The sequence below is a fragment of the Nannospalax galili genome, unplaced genomic scaffold, assembly GCF_000622305.1.
Source record: "Nannospalax galili isolate Female #2095 unplaced genomic scaffold, S.galili_v1.0 scaffold2149, whole genome shotgun sequence".
NCBI classification, from domain to species: domain Eukaryota; kingdom Metazoa; phylum Chordata; class Mammalia; order Rodentia; family Spalacidae; genus Nannospalax; species Nannospalax galili.
The window spans coordinates 120179-135426 of record NW_008360298.1 but is presented as its reverse complement, the minus strand read 5'-3'; the positions used below and the strand labels follow the sequence as shown (position 1 = coordinate 135426).

General features: G+C 33.2%; 1 protein-coding gene across 1 annotated transcript; it reads right to left on the bottom strand.

Annotated features, from left to right (window-relative positions):
• Positions 1-343: 343 nt before the first annotated feature.
• Positions 344-8950, bottom strand: Mgat4c (MGAT4 family member C). The gene is made up of 3 exons (XM_008824215.2): positions 8804-8950; positions 3506-3653; positions 344-1781 (listed from the first exon to the last, which is right to left on the bottom strand). The coding sequence occupies exons 1-3, from the start codon at positions 8948-8950 to the stop codon at positions 640-642; spliced, it is 1437 nt and encodes a 478-aa protein (XP_008822437.1). The 3' UTR covers positions 344-639.
• Positions 8951-15248: the final 6298 nt, after the last annotated feature.

Genomic DNA, 15248 nt, shown 5'->3' with positions numbered 1-15248 from the left:
GAGCAATGTTCCCTTTCATATAAATAACTAGAAAAAAAGATAATTTTTTCTCTTTTTTTCATAGCCCTAATTACACAAAATAGTTTGTTGTAAAGACAGCACTTCTATGAAGAGGTATTCATTGTAGACACACAGTAGTCCATGAAAACATAAATTTACAAGAAAAATAAAGCAGATTACAATTGTAACTAACTGCATTTTTTTCAGATTCTTAATAAAAAGCTGTTTGATCATATAAAAAATTTCAATTCCTGAACAAGTAAGTGCACACAGTTCTCAACTACATTAAAAGGAACCATCACCCAACAAAAGACTCCTTTGATTTAAATCTTGCATGTTACTCTTTTGTTATTCATTTGAAATCGTGACTTTAAGAACATTTAAAAATATAAATGAAAGCAACATTGACCCTAGAATTTGACTTCAAAAGCAAAAACAAATACAGGGGTGTATTAGATTAAGACCATGTTGACAATTTGGAATCAAGGCTCAATTAAAACTGCCAAGATTATTAGCTTTCCTTGTAACACATGACATCTATTGCTTTTCATTCAAACGATGAAAGTAGCAAAGAATGAAGATAGCAAAAAACGAAGCAGGAAGAACTGCTTTGGAATCACAAGATTCTGGTTTAATTGGCTAAGATGTCCAAATACTGATGCTTCTAATGATCAGCCATTCCTTTTGGGTTTTGGTAACACATATCCTCATGCAGTGTATGTCAAATGGAATTTTTTTATTCACTTCTGAAATTTCAAAGTTTCCATTTTTGAATTCCCCTAGTCTTAGGTAGTTATCACATGTTCTTATTTTTTTTCTAAATTCATTAAATTTTCCAACATCTAGAGCTCCATGATGCAAAATGTCATTCTGTCGATCTTCTGTTCCAGTATTCACTTTAATTTTTTTAATTATAATTGGATTCTGAAATATAATCACAAAGGTATCCCCTACTGAGGGAGATTTTCCCCAAAAGTATTCATCAACACTGCTGTAAGCCTTGCTTGCTTCATAGTTTTCAAACACATTCATGTTGGTGTAGATCCTTGCTGGGGGGTTATCAGGGATGTCAAATGACTCCTCTTCAAAGTCATCATCTTTCAGTTTATTCTCCGCTCCTTTATAGGATGAATAATAACCCATATGCTGAAAGAGAGATGGCTTAAATCGGATCACATTTTTCTGAGCCAGTAGATCCCGGAAATGAGTCAATAACCAATCACAAGGCATTTCTTGATAAAACATTAATAAAAAGTGTGCCAGACGTGGGAGATCATGAGAGTGATAGAGTTTACCAATGTAGCCAAGCTTAGAGAATTCAAGAGTTACCCAGTACGTCCCTTCTAAGGATGCAATGACTTTTTTGATGGCAGTTAAAAAGGATTTGGAACACCGTACATCATCCTCAAGCATTACGTAATAGTCTGACGTATTGGCACAAAAATTAAGCAGAAAAGCATAATCTACATTTTGTTTGGAACGAAATCTGACTCTGTCTTCTGGGTCATTGTAATTTCTTTTAAGACCATTTAAAGCTGGGTAATATTCTTCTGGAGCATGTATAACCATTAATCTTCCAGCAATGATATGATGGGCAAATTTCTGTGTAATATGTTGGACCATGACATCACACCAGGATGAATTAAAATCTGCTAGATGAACCACCACTGAAATTTCCTTTAGTTCTTCATAGCTGGATTGTTCAAAAATTGACTTGATTGTCTCAAGCAAATAGTTTCCTTTTTTTCGTTTCACTGATGAAATTCCAATTGTAAGATACCCTAAACAAAAGAATTCAGAGGAAGACAAATTAAATGTATGCTTATGAATAGCATAGAAATAGAAATAAAAGGAAGATTCATTTCCTTTAATCCTACAAGTAGGTTAAGTAAATCTAGTGAATGATTATGTATAGAACATTTTGTGATTAACATATTAAAGCAATTATGAAAGAGTTATATTTTATATGTAATTCACATTTTACATGGAATATATAGAAAAAAATGTATCTACAGTCTTGTATTAATCCTCTGACATAAACATTGTTTATGAAACACAAAAATGAATATTGACTAAAACATTCTGTAGGGTAACATTCTGATATATTACTTTTAAAGAAGAGAGATATACAGTCAGATATCATACAAAATATATTTATAAACAATTACACATGGCAGCTCACACCTGTAGTATTAGCTCATAGGAGGCTAAGAGAAGATGAGTGTCACATGGTCAGGTCAGCCTGGTTTGCAATGAGACTCAAAACAAAGTAAGACAAAACCAAAAAACAACAGTTTCAAAGAAACTCAAATAACAATATCTATTATAGTAAAAGAGAATTTACAACTAAAGCTGTCAAATTATTATGAGAAAGAAAAATAAGAGTGGCTTATTCTGCAATTCACCTTTAAATGTTCCATAGAGCACATCATGTATTTTAATTTTTCTTTGATCAAATCATTATGTTGTACTAGAAGAATGTGTATTTCATAATATTTTTTTGAAATTTAATTGATCTATTAGTTAGAAAATGAACAGGACTGTAAGATATTTTTGATAAAATTTATCTCTGCTCAAATGAATGATACATCATTAACAACAAAGTTATTTACCCTAGAGAAATTTTTCTTAGATTTAAAATCTAGAAGTTGGAACTCAATATTCTAAGGAAAAGCAGTTAATCTCTGGCAAATGTTAGGAGTCTTTCTATGGAAATAGTTTTCACTTTTTAAAGATCTAATTTTTCACATGACCAACACTAAATAAAATTTCTGAATGATCATTTGTAAAAAAAGAAACATTAGCATGATAAAGATTATTGATTTAATTTGCACCCTTACTTGGTAGGATTTCAGTAGTATATTCAAAATGTCACTCTCAAGAATGTAGGTATATTGGGAATTAGCATACTTGCCATAGGTATGTAATCTGTGATAACTGTTTATAAAATAATATACCATCAAGAACTCATTCAAAACTGTTTAGAATTTATAAAATTAATTCATCAAAGGCTGGAATATAATAACATACGAATAGATTTTTTATTTTAAAGCAGATTGATAATTGTTTCTTACACAGTTCTACAGCAAAATGTTAAAAGGGTCTTAATAACACTAATATTTTGATGTTTACTGACCCAGGAATTATTAGCATAGTCTCAAATTGTAATTTTTTTACCAAATTTCTTAATTTTTTATTGCTACACAAATGGAATAAATTTTCATTATTTTAAAATATTTTATTTACTGTTTTTAAGTGTATGAGTTCAAATGCACTGTGCACTTGCAATGTCGTACAGAGGCCAGGAGCGAGTGTCCCATTACCTAGAACTGGAGATAAGAATGGTTGCTAGCCACCAAAGGGGGGCCGGGAATTGAACCCAGGTCCTCTGGGAAAACAACAAGTGTTCTTAACTTCTGAGATGTCTCTCCACCCCAATTTTCATTACTTTTAAAGAAACAAAATATTGTATGGATTTTTCATCGACATGCCTAAGGATACTTACGCTTTCTTTGTAAAGGTGTGGCAGCTAGATAGCGGTAGGTGACATTTATGGACCCTGAGAAGTTTGATAAATCCTTAAACGTGTGAAAGGAGCGCTCAGAATTAAGTTGATGTGTGGATGTTTCCCTTACTAGTTGCTTGTCCCCTTCCTAAATGCAAATAAAAATAAAATAGAATAAATTAATGCATAATGTGTGGCCACAAATTAAATGAATTCTTTTCAAAATGAAGATTATATATGCACTGCAAAATATTATCTAAAGCTCAATTACTTGCCCATAATCTCAGTTTCACCTGAATTCCTACCTGTAGCTTCTGCTTTACACTTACTTGTTTACATTCTGCACTATACAATTAATTTGGTTTTCTTTGTCATACATTAATAATGCCACTCTCTTGAGAAATTAACCCATAAGTGAAAATTTACACTGCCATCATGTTAAAATTCCAATTTCTTGAAAAAATTAATGACATTATAATTTGATGGTGATCTATCTTGAACTTTCACCCTTTCAAATTCCCTGTAAATTGAGCCACACTAATCTACTTACTCTTCCACAGATGCTGTCAAATGAAAACTACAATATTGATTGCAACATTTTTGGAATGATTAGGAAGACATAAATGTGAAAAAAAATGATTTTAGGATAATTTCTTAAGCTTCAATATGTAATTTATAAAGCCATATAATTGAAAGTGCTAAGAGAACCCAGTCATACCCCCTGTGGCACAGAAATGTTTATGTAAAATGTCCTCTAATAACCTCAGTCAGGATGCATTTGTACCAAGTCAATGGAAGTGTTCAAACCTTGCTCACAATTTTCTTATTACAGTCTGTCTCTCTGTGTATGGGTGTGCATGTGAACTTGTGTTACTGTATGGTGTTGTATTGAAGGTGGTTGAGATAGTTGACATTTCCTTCATTTTACTTGATAGTGAACTTTTTATTTCACTAACACTATAGAAAGCTTTATATTTAAGAAAATATACAAATCATGATATATATATATATGTACCATTAGCCATCATTTTATTTTCATTTTGCATTGATTAAAGTTCAGTGGTAGATTTTGATGGTCAGTTCACCATCTCATCAAGCTTATTGGTCATACGGTCTTAGGTTTATTGTTTGGCCATGGTTTACTGCCACATGTTTTGGGACAATCTATTTGGGAAGTAAAGTTGTATACTTTGCAGTGCGTTGTTATGTGGGTCTATTTCTATTAGTTGTGATAAGAACTAAAGCCATCAAGTGTAACTCACTAAAACAATATAAAAGAAAATGAATCAATTGACATTGGTCTTGATATTACTTATCTGTGGTCAATAAAATATTAATTAAAACTCTGTTCTATAAGATTCGACAAGGTTCAAACACTAGTTTCACCTTGATTGGAACATTGAGTACTTAGTTTCTGACTCAAACGGGGAAAACATAATTAAATCTTAAATCTAAATTATCAATAAAGTTTCTTTTAAAAGTTAAAAAAAAAGAAAAAGGAAAAGAAAGAAAGCAGTCTGAGCAGGGGCCAGGAGAGCAAGTCAATAAACAACGATCTACATGGCCTGTGCTCCAGCTCCTGCCTCCAGGTTCCCACCCTGAAGTTTCTTCCTTGGGCTCCCTGATGAACTGTGACCCAGGAGATGTAAGCTGAATAAATCCTTCCCCCACCCCCCCAAAAAGAACTTTCATAGCATAAACACTCAAAGTAATGCAGTATAACAGGACAGTTACAAAATACTTAACTGTAGACCATATTAAACCAAGGTTTATTCTTAAAATCTTTTCCAAATGTATTCAAGTATCTCTGAAACACTATATTCTGTCTGTATTAGTTTATTTCCATGTTTTATGTTGCTTTTATATTTGGGACAAAGAAAAATTTAGCAATGATTCTAGCATATCTGTCACGTAAAAATATAGACATTCAGAATATCTCCAATTCAAGATTAAATGAAATAATTCTTATGAACATTCACTGTGCTCTAATTATCTTAACTTCCTTATGTATATGCAGTTTAATCTATTACTGACAGCACATCTATTAACAAAATGTATCAAATTAACAATTTAGGACTGCTACAGAGTAACTTAGGACTGAGTATAACATTTACTATTTCCGTGGTAACATAGTATACACTATCTAAAGAAGACATTTCACAATAATGTATTCAATTTTATATTCTGCTCTTATATAAAGCTATATTCTATGGATGTCATAGAATATTGAATTTTTTTGGTCTTTATTGAGAGAGGGTCTCCCTGTAGCCCCAGCTGTCCTGGAACTTGCTATGTTACCAGGCTGGTCTTGAACTCATAGAGATCTGCCTGCCTCTGCCTCCTGAGTGCTGGGATTAAAGGCATGCGGGAGCAGGTCCAGCTAGAATATTGAATATTTTTAAAGGATTTTTCCTGAACATGTTACAGTCTAGACCTTTTCTGGAATAAAATGAAGGACATTCATATTGTTTGAGGACATAATATATATAAAATGAGATTGATGTGAAAATACTTATTTCAATTTTCAGAAAAACCTTCTTTATACTTTTCAGCATAAATAAAATGTAGCTTCCACCCAAGTCAGACCAGGTAGTTGCTTTCAGGGGCAATGAACTAAACAGTCAGGCTGTCCCTGGACACCATCTTCCTGCAGCATCTACACTGTAGTGTTCCTCAGTAATAAGACAAAGCTTTATGACAATCATTTTCTGGATGGTAATGCAATTCAGTGGACTAGCTACAGTCTAAATATGTACCCTGGTGGCTACTTTGAAGATGCTCACAGCCCAGAGGCTAAGTTGATTAGGCGTGCAGCATCTCTGCCACTCAGTTGGCTTTGAAAAAGAATTTGTCTTTTCCACTGAGCGCTGCTTCCCTTCCCTTTGAAAGACACTTATCTCTCTAATAAAAAAACAAATATACTAAGCTGTTAATATGCCTAGGCTTTCATAACACAAATGAATTTTCTAGCAAAAAAGGAGCATCATTGAATGTTCTAAATAACTTTAGAATGATTTCTATGAATTATAAATATTACATCCAGAAATAAAAGAGAAAGACTTAATACAGTCTGTGCCTAGAAAACTATTTGCACTGTGGCAGAATAAATGCAAGATGGAAACTTAAGGCTGATAAATTTATGAAAAATAAACACAGATGAGAGGGAGAATTATAAAGAAGAAACTGCATTATGTTTCATTAGAATCAGTTTTCAATACGTATTACACATTTTAGAAATATAATTTTGAATGCATTTTTCCTTAATTTTTACTTATGTATATGTGTGTGCCAGCATGAGTTCAATGCTCCGTGGGTGTGCAAGTGCCTGTGTAAGGCAGAATAGAACATCTTATTCCCAAGGACTGGAGTTATAAACAGTTGGGAGCTGTCAGTTTTATGCTAGGAACAGAATCTGAATCCTCTGAAAGAGCAGTAAGCACTCTTAACCACTGAGCCATCTTTCCAGCCTGCTAGAATTATGTGTGTGTGTGTGTGTGTGTGTGTGCATGTGTGTGTGCATCTATATATAGTATAATATATAATATTATATATATATGCAAAATTAAGTTTTATTTTAGGTGTATGAGTGTATTGCCTGCATGTATAAGAGTGCACTTGTGTAGTGCAATGGCCACGGAGGTCAGATTTTCTGGATGGTTGTTAGCTGCCTTGTGGGTGCTGGGAATTTAACTTGGGTGCTTTGCAAGACCAGTCAGTGCTCTTAACTGCTATTGAGCCATCTCTCCAGCCCTAGAAGTATATTTTTAATGGTATTTCAATATTAATTATTGAAAGAACTTGATAACCATTCATCTTGTAGTACAACTTATTTAGAAATCATGAAAATACCATTATTGAATTTACAATAAGGACAGTATTTAACAATTATTTTAACTTATTTTTTCACACTTATTTAAATTAATATTTTTTAATGTAAGAAGCAATCATTTCTCAATACTTGGGCAGATTTTTAAGTTAATTAGATCTATATTTACTGTAGACAGAAAAATTTTATTGAAAAAAGTGCTCTTTAATGATGAAACAATTCCATCATTAGTTTATACTTGTATACTAGATAAGATCATGGTTCACAGCATTGCATAAAAATTCAAAAACAAGGGCAATGCTTTGGATTTTCTTGTTAACATAGAAATTTTACATATTTTGTTTAACTGCTGAGCCATCCTATTGAATTTCTAACCACTGAGCCTTTTCCTATAGAATTTCTATAGGAAAAGGATGAAAGAATATCTATTATGCGCAATGGATTTTTTTGAACTGTTGAAAATGAAAGATAAATATGTCTCTTAATATTGACTTGTAAGTATAGAATGTCATTGCATAAATCATTTAATTAATAATAATTGCATGACATACAGGATGTGATTTACCAGCCAACAGAGATAAAGGAAAATATCTTTGTCACATAATTTAATCAGAAATATGAGAATCTCTGATTCATTAAAGTTTTTTTAGTCCCTGTGTGACTGAAGATATTATTTGAAATAGTTGAATAGTAGTAATAACATGAAAATTAGAGTAGATGATTAGGTTAATTCAAATAGAAATTGTGAAAAAGATAGTTGATTCTTATTAACATGAAATGACATAACAGTAACAAAATAATACTAATAAACTGTTTTTGCTTAATTAGTAGAAAAATTTTCTTTTGATGCTTTCATATTTCATATTATATAATCATATAGCAACACTTCTAAAGTCTTTTGAACACTTGCATAATTTCTATGTAAGTGTCCATACTTGATATATTTCAGTGAATATCAGCATATTATGTTGTGAAGATTTAGGCTTAACCAAAATACAAAACAATTATTATGCAAGATATTAATTATACAAAATAGTACATATATAGGGTATTACAAACACTTAAACAGTTAATATAAAAAGCAAATAAATTACAGAACGGTAATTTCAAGAAGCTTCATCAATTACTTGGAAAAAAAAGAGAGTGTAAGTAATAATGCTTTTAAGCAAAATTTGTTAATTTATGTTTCAAAGTAAAACCTAACAATCTTAAAGAGTTCAATATAGTGAGGATGGCCAGTGTGTTTTAAACAGATCTACATAATTGTATCACAATGTAGTGTCAATGAAAAAGTTAGAAAACAGATTAATATAAGTATAGTGTCAACAATGGAAGACTAAAATATACAGGTAGAAAATAGGCATAAAATAAATTTATTTAAATGAAGGGTACTCCACAACCTAGGATAGGGTACAACTAGACTGACACTAGGTTTACTGACTGAACTAAATTACTCAGTCTCAAAAACTTACCAGAACATAGCTATCTTCGATGTACAAGTTCATAAATAGGAGGAAAACGACAAGAACTCCCAAGAATGACACTGTAGATCGTTTTCGCAAGCATCTCATTTTATCCAGTATTTGAAAATTATGTTTCATTTGATAAAATTTAAACATGCGTTCCTGTGGAAAAGAGGCACAGAATTACTAATGTTAATTGGGTGTAAATATTATAATCTTATCTCTAAAATATTTAAAATAAAGTTCTATTTAAGCATGTACTGTTCATATATAATATTGGCTTATATCATTGTAAAATTATACATTAAATGACACATAAATGTATAGTAATTTAAGGTCAGTTCATTAGCTCATAGGATTGATGTATATTGAAATAATTAAAAATGCAATTTGTAATTATTGATGGAATGAAGAATTTGATAACAGTACTATAAGAAAAATGACTTTAGTAAGAAAAAACCAAAAATTTAATATGAATGATATATGACTGAAATATTTTTAAATTTTTCAACACTTTTATTCATGAGAAAATTGCAAAGTAAAGCCACTTTGATATATCAGCTTATCATTGTCATAATTACTAAGATTTCAAAAACAAACCATGAGGACGTGAGGAAAGGATATGCACATATCTACTGTTGGTTAGAGTGCATATTGGTGCAGTTACATCGGAAATTTATATTCAGATTCTTCAAAAAGCAGGAAAAAATTCTACCACATGATCTAGCCATACCATTCTTGAGCATATACCCAATGGACTCTATAACATACCACAGATATACTTGTCCATCAATCCATGTTCATTTCTTCTCTTCATAATAACCAGGACATGAAAACAACCTAGATATGTGTTAACACTGATTAAAGGATCATTGAACTATATTGAAATTGCACAGTGGAATAATATTCAGCTTTTAAGAAAAAGAATATTATTGAATTCCCAGGTAAAAGGAAACGATCATCAGTCATCATCAGTGAGGTAACCCAAACCCCAAAAGGAAAACATTTGTCTCTCATAAGTGGATGCTAGCTGTGAATCCTTAGATATTCTTGTTTCAGGTAAAAATCCACAAAGGTTAGGTCATGGAGGCAGGGATATCGTAGGATTGGATACAGAATGCAATGATATAAATGGGGGGGGTAGGAATAATGGAGTAGGAAGACTTAAATTGGACAGCAGGGCAGAGGAGAAATTGTGGGGAGGAATAACTAACACCTAAGACTTCAGAAAAAGCCTCATGGAGGCTAGAGATCTTGGCTTAACAGTTAAGAGCACTGGCTGCTTTTGCAGAAGACCCAGGTACAAATACCAATATATTCTCTCTCCTCCTGTTATGTTCCGTGAGCCTTAAGTATAGAGGTTCCACTGCAGGTGTGTCACTTAGGACTGGGAATCTCTTGGACATTCATTCTCTATGTATGACCAATAGTGGAACTCTGCAATAGCCCCCAACTGTTCTGAAAAGAAGGTTCTTTGGTGAATGGTGTATGCTTGTCTGCAAGTATAAGGATCCATATTTAGCATGTAGTAAAAAGTTTCATTTGTCTAGAAATATGACAGAGATAGAGTTTTCTCTGGGATCTGTGACCTCTCTAGGACATCTCCAGCCATGTGTATTTGGCTATATTTACTATGCTAATGATAATTTTATTCCCATTGAGAGGACTTTAACGTCAGTTAGATAGCTGTTGATACTGCCTATTTAAAAGTGCCATTACTGCTGCAATAAAGACAATTTACTGTGCCAGTCTTTGTGGTTATCAGCCTTTACAGATGGGTTTAACCATTGACTGATTTTCTCCCTTAGCTTCTTTCATAGTAATCTCTAGAACTATGAGAGCTTGTCTTCAGGGAGGAGGCTTCCAGGTCAGTTCTATCTGCATTGCTCCAAGTCTTGTGTCCGAAGCAGGTCCTATATTCAGCAATAGGGTCTTAACTTCAAGTTATTGGATGTAATCAATGACTATGGAAATAGCCTGTGCTATTTTGGTCACCTCTTGGACCACCATGACCAACAACTTGAAGGGAGGTTTCCCTGTCTGACACTGTGTTTCTTGTTATATAGCCCTCAGGTATACACATGGGCTTATTTTGAGATATTGCATGTGTAGGGCTGTTTTTTGGGAGGGTAGTTAATACATTTCCCTCTGTCTTTTTACACCACGTAAGTTTTGTTCATCTCTCCCTGCCTAGTCCTCCCCTCTCCCTCCACAGTTTAAGTACCACAGTTTTCCCAGTTTCCCCTTGATAATAGCAGTCTCCTATTATTCCTCCTCTCTTGAGTTCCTTTTCCCCTTTACCCACATAGTTCGTTGTATGTCCTTCCCTACTCTCTTCTCAGTTGAATATGGATACCCCTATTTCTGAAACTTGGTAATATCTATTTCCTACTATTCCCATCTCTCAGGCTGTTCCTTTCCCTTTATTTCTGTGGTTCCTTTCCATTTTCGTGGCTCCTGCTATTACATCAGGATATGTACTCACATACAGATTGGGTGCTAAGATCCTCAAACAAGAGAGAGCATGCTTTACTTGTTTTTCTAAGTCTGCAACACTTCACTTAGAAAACAGTTTCTATTTCCAACCAGATACCTGCAAATTTCATGATTTCACCTTTCCTAACTACTCAGAAGAACTCCATTCTGTGAAAAACATATCACATTTTCATTATCCATTCATCAGTTGAGGGATATTTATGTTATTTACATTTCTTAGTTTTTGGGAAAATAGCAATAATAAACATGGATATACTGGTATCTCTACAGTAGCATGAGTTCTATGGGAATATGCCAAGGAGTGGTATAACCAGATCATTTGGTAGATTCATCTCTAATTTTTAAAGAATTCTTCACATTGTTTCCATAATGGTTGCACGAGTTTTGCAATCCCACCAGTAGTGAATGAATGTTCCCCTTTCTCCACATCCTCACCAGCATTTGATGTGGTTTTTGTTCTCTTGATCTTAGTCAGTTTGCCCTAGATAAGATGAAATCTTAAAATGGTTTGATTTGCATTTCTCTAATTACTAAGGGTGGTGTTCACATTTTAAGGTGTTTTTTCTTTACTTATTTTTATTTCTTCATTTATGGACTATTGATTCAGATATTTAGCCCATCTTTTTAATGGGTTATTTACATTCTTGTTTCTTTGTTTTAAATTATTTGTATAATGTCCTCTGTCAGATGTGTAGCTGGTGAAGTTTTTCTCCCAATCAATGGGTTTCCTCTTTACTCCCTAAGTTGTTTCTTTTACGGTGCAGAAGCTCTTTAGTTTAATGAGGTCCCACTTGATGATTGTTGTACTTAACTTTTGAGCAACTAATGTCCAATGTAGAGTTATTTCCTGCACCTATGTCATGTAGGGAAATGCTTGTGTTTTTTTTTTCCTAGCAGTTTCAGAGTTTCAGGTTTCGTATTAAAGTCTTTTATCCATTTGGAGTTGACTTTTGTACTGGGTGAAAGATAATGGTCTGATTTCATTCTTCTACAGGTAGAGATCCAGTTTTGCCAGCATTTGTTGAAAATTATGTCTTTCCTCCACTGTGCACTTTTGGTGCCTTTGTCAATTATCAGGTGGCTGAAATTGCATACACTCACATTTGGGTCTTCTATTATTCCATTAATATGCATGTCTGTGTTTGTGCCATTTTCATGATGTTTTTATGACTATAACTTTGTAATATAGTTTGAGATGTGGTATGGTGATTCTTCCAGCATTGTTCTTCTTGCTCAAGATTATTTGGTTATCTCTATATGAAACCTGAAACTCTGATACTGATTGATAGAGGAAAACAGTTGTGACAATAATCTATGTCATTGTTGGAGCCTCCTGGACTAACTGACCAATGACTCAGGTTTCTCCTGCCTAGCACTGTGTTTTTTTTTCTCATAAATCTGTCATCTATATACATGCACTCATATACTAATTGTACATGTATTTTTTGATATGTGGAACATAGTGTAACAGTAGTGTGCCAAAGTTGTATGTTCTAAAAATGCTAAAATATGATACACTAAAATGGATACATGCTAAAAAAGCCCTAGAATGTCATATCAGAGCTTTGATGGACCATTCTGGTGTGCACTCGAAGAACAGATGCTAGTAGTGCAAATGTAGATTTGTGGGCCTTGAAGGAGATCCATTTCTGGTCATCCTTGGGCTCTGCTTCCCAATCAGACTAGATGCAGCAGGTATTGCCACAAGCTCCCAGGGGCAGAAACTCAACTTTCCCTATTATGCCTTCCTGAACATGATGGACTGGATTCCCAGAACTGTGAGACAAAACCACTTCTTCTTACATTGTTTCTGTCAATTATTTGCTCACAATGTCATAAAAGTAGTCAAAGCAGGTAGAGACTGAAATGGAGGAAAAATGTAATTCATCTACATCTTCAGTATGTTCATAATAGGTGTGAGTCAAAGCTATGATTTAAAGGAGATAAGAGAGGCACAGAAGTTAAGGAAGAAAATAAAACTAATAGCATGATTAAAACATCAGTTAAAGGTAACTGCCTAAACAAAAGTACAAAGGTTCTTAAATACTAAAATAGGTAAAATAAAACTCTGAAAAATCGCCACATAGATTAACACATCAAATATCCTGTGATTTGAAAAACATAGACCTTAGATAAGAAAGCTGAAAACAACAGGCTTCAGTAATATCAACAAATGCAAATGGACGTGGATCACTTTTTACAAGTAAAATATTAGTTCACATGCATGCATTCACATAAACACACACACAAATACATCAACATGAAGTTTACACTAATATTAATGAAATATAACTAAAATGAAGTAATTAAAAAATCTAGTGATAATGGGATGAACAAAGTGTGTTAAAGATGTAACAAGAGGAACATGTTTTACAAGTTTAATTTAAAATGTAGTTGAATAAAAGCAACAAAGCATAAAAGATACAATTAGCACTTCATCGTACAAAAATGCTACAATTGTCAATAAGCTATTGTCAAAATACACAATGAATAGCTTCTTTAAAAGAAAGAACAAATAACTCTAAAAGTAAACACTGCTAATGATAAGAATTAATTCATTGTCCTTGACAGGTCGCAGGTTAAAATGAGTCAATTATCACAGCAAAAAAAATGAAGAAATCAAGAATTCTTAGAAGTATATTACTATCTTTACAAATTCACATATGTAGAGTGACATTCATATTATCTCGGGCTTTAACAGATTAAAAAATATTTTTGTAGTTTCTAATTTCAAACATTTATTTAGCAAAATTACTCCCTCAACTATGAAGGAAGATATTTTTATTGGATTGACAAGAAAAGCAGTTATTTATTTCAAATTGCATTCTCTGAGGAGACTATATTGTCAACAAAAGTAATTATAGCAGGTAATTGTGTCATTTACCCTGTTACAGATCACTGCTGTAAGGAGCATGGGATAGGCCAGCTGTCACACCCTGTTAGCTTTCAAGACAACTTAGAAAATCCAAAGTTATTTCTAATTAAAAATTTTATATGCTTTACTAAATGATTTGTATGTACAATATAATTTTAAGTTTCTTGTTTATGACACAAATGTTATTGGTGTAGACAACTGCTTTCAGACTGAATTTAAGGCTCATTTCACAAAATGGAGTCCATAACTGGAACTGTCATCAGGGTCAAGAAACTGTTGCTGGATAGGTCACAGAGTATAATTAAGTACTTACTACTATTATTCTAAATGGATAGTATTAAACAGACGCTTAAAGACTTATTGTTATACCCATAGAATATTCATCTCTCAAATCTCACCAGAGAAGATTCTTCTTGCAGCAGATAGTGATTAACACAGAGATTAATAAATGGTCCCTGTATAGAGAATAAGAGTTTTTGGAGTTCTCAGCTCTAAATGTGACCCTTGTATCATATTCTTTCCTCCCAAAGCTCAGAGATGGTTGTCACTGTAGAAGACAGGGCAGAAAGATTGTCACAGCCAGAGATGGTATCTGACTAAAATAAAAGGTTTTCCAGACAGCAGGGCATTTGTACTATGAGCTCACAGCAATTGTGACAGGATGCTTGAGGCCTATGTTAGCTCAAACTGGACAAAAATCTAAGCATGGCAGGGGGAGAGTATTGGACAAGAAACCCCGACCCTAAATGAGGAAGTATTGGCAATTGATAGGTGAGAGTTAAGTTCTCTTTAATATTGTGATGCCTGCTATGTTGAACAGGCTCCAGGGGACAAGCCCACACCCAACAGCATATGGTGACCATAAATTGGACTCAATAAGTTTTTAAAACCATAACGGTTCAGTACACGCCAAAACTATTGACATAAGATATCTTACTGTAATTGAGAAAAAATGATCTACAGTAACAGCATGTGAAGGTGCTTTGTAGATGATAGACAGTCCTTTGAAATATTCTGTAAAAAATCCTTTTTTACCCTCTGTATGTCCAGAATGTAGCATTCATTATCTCAGGAACCGCACCC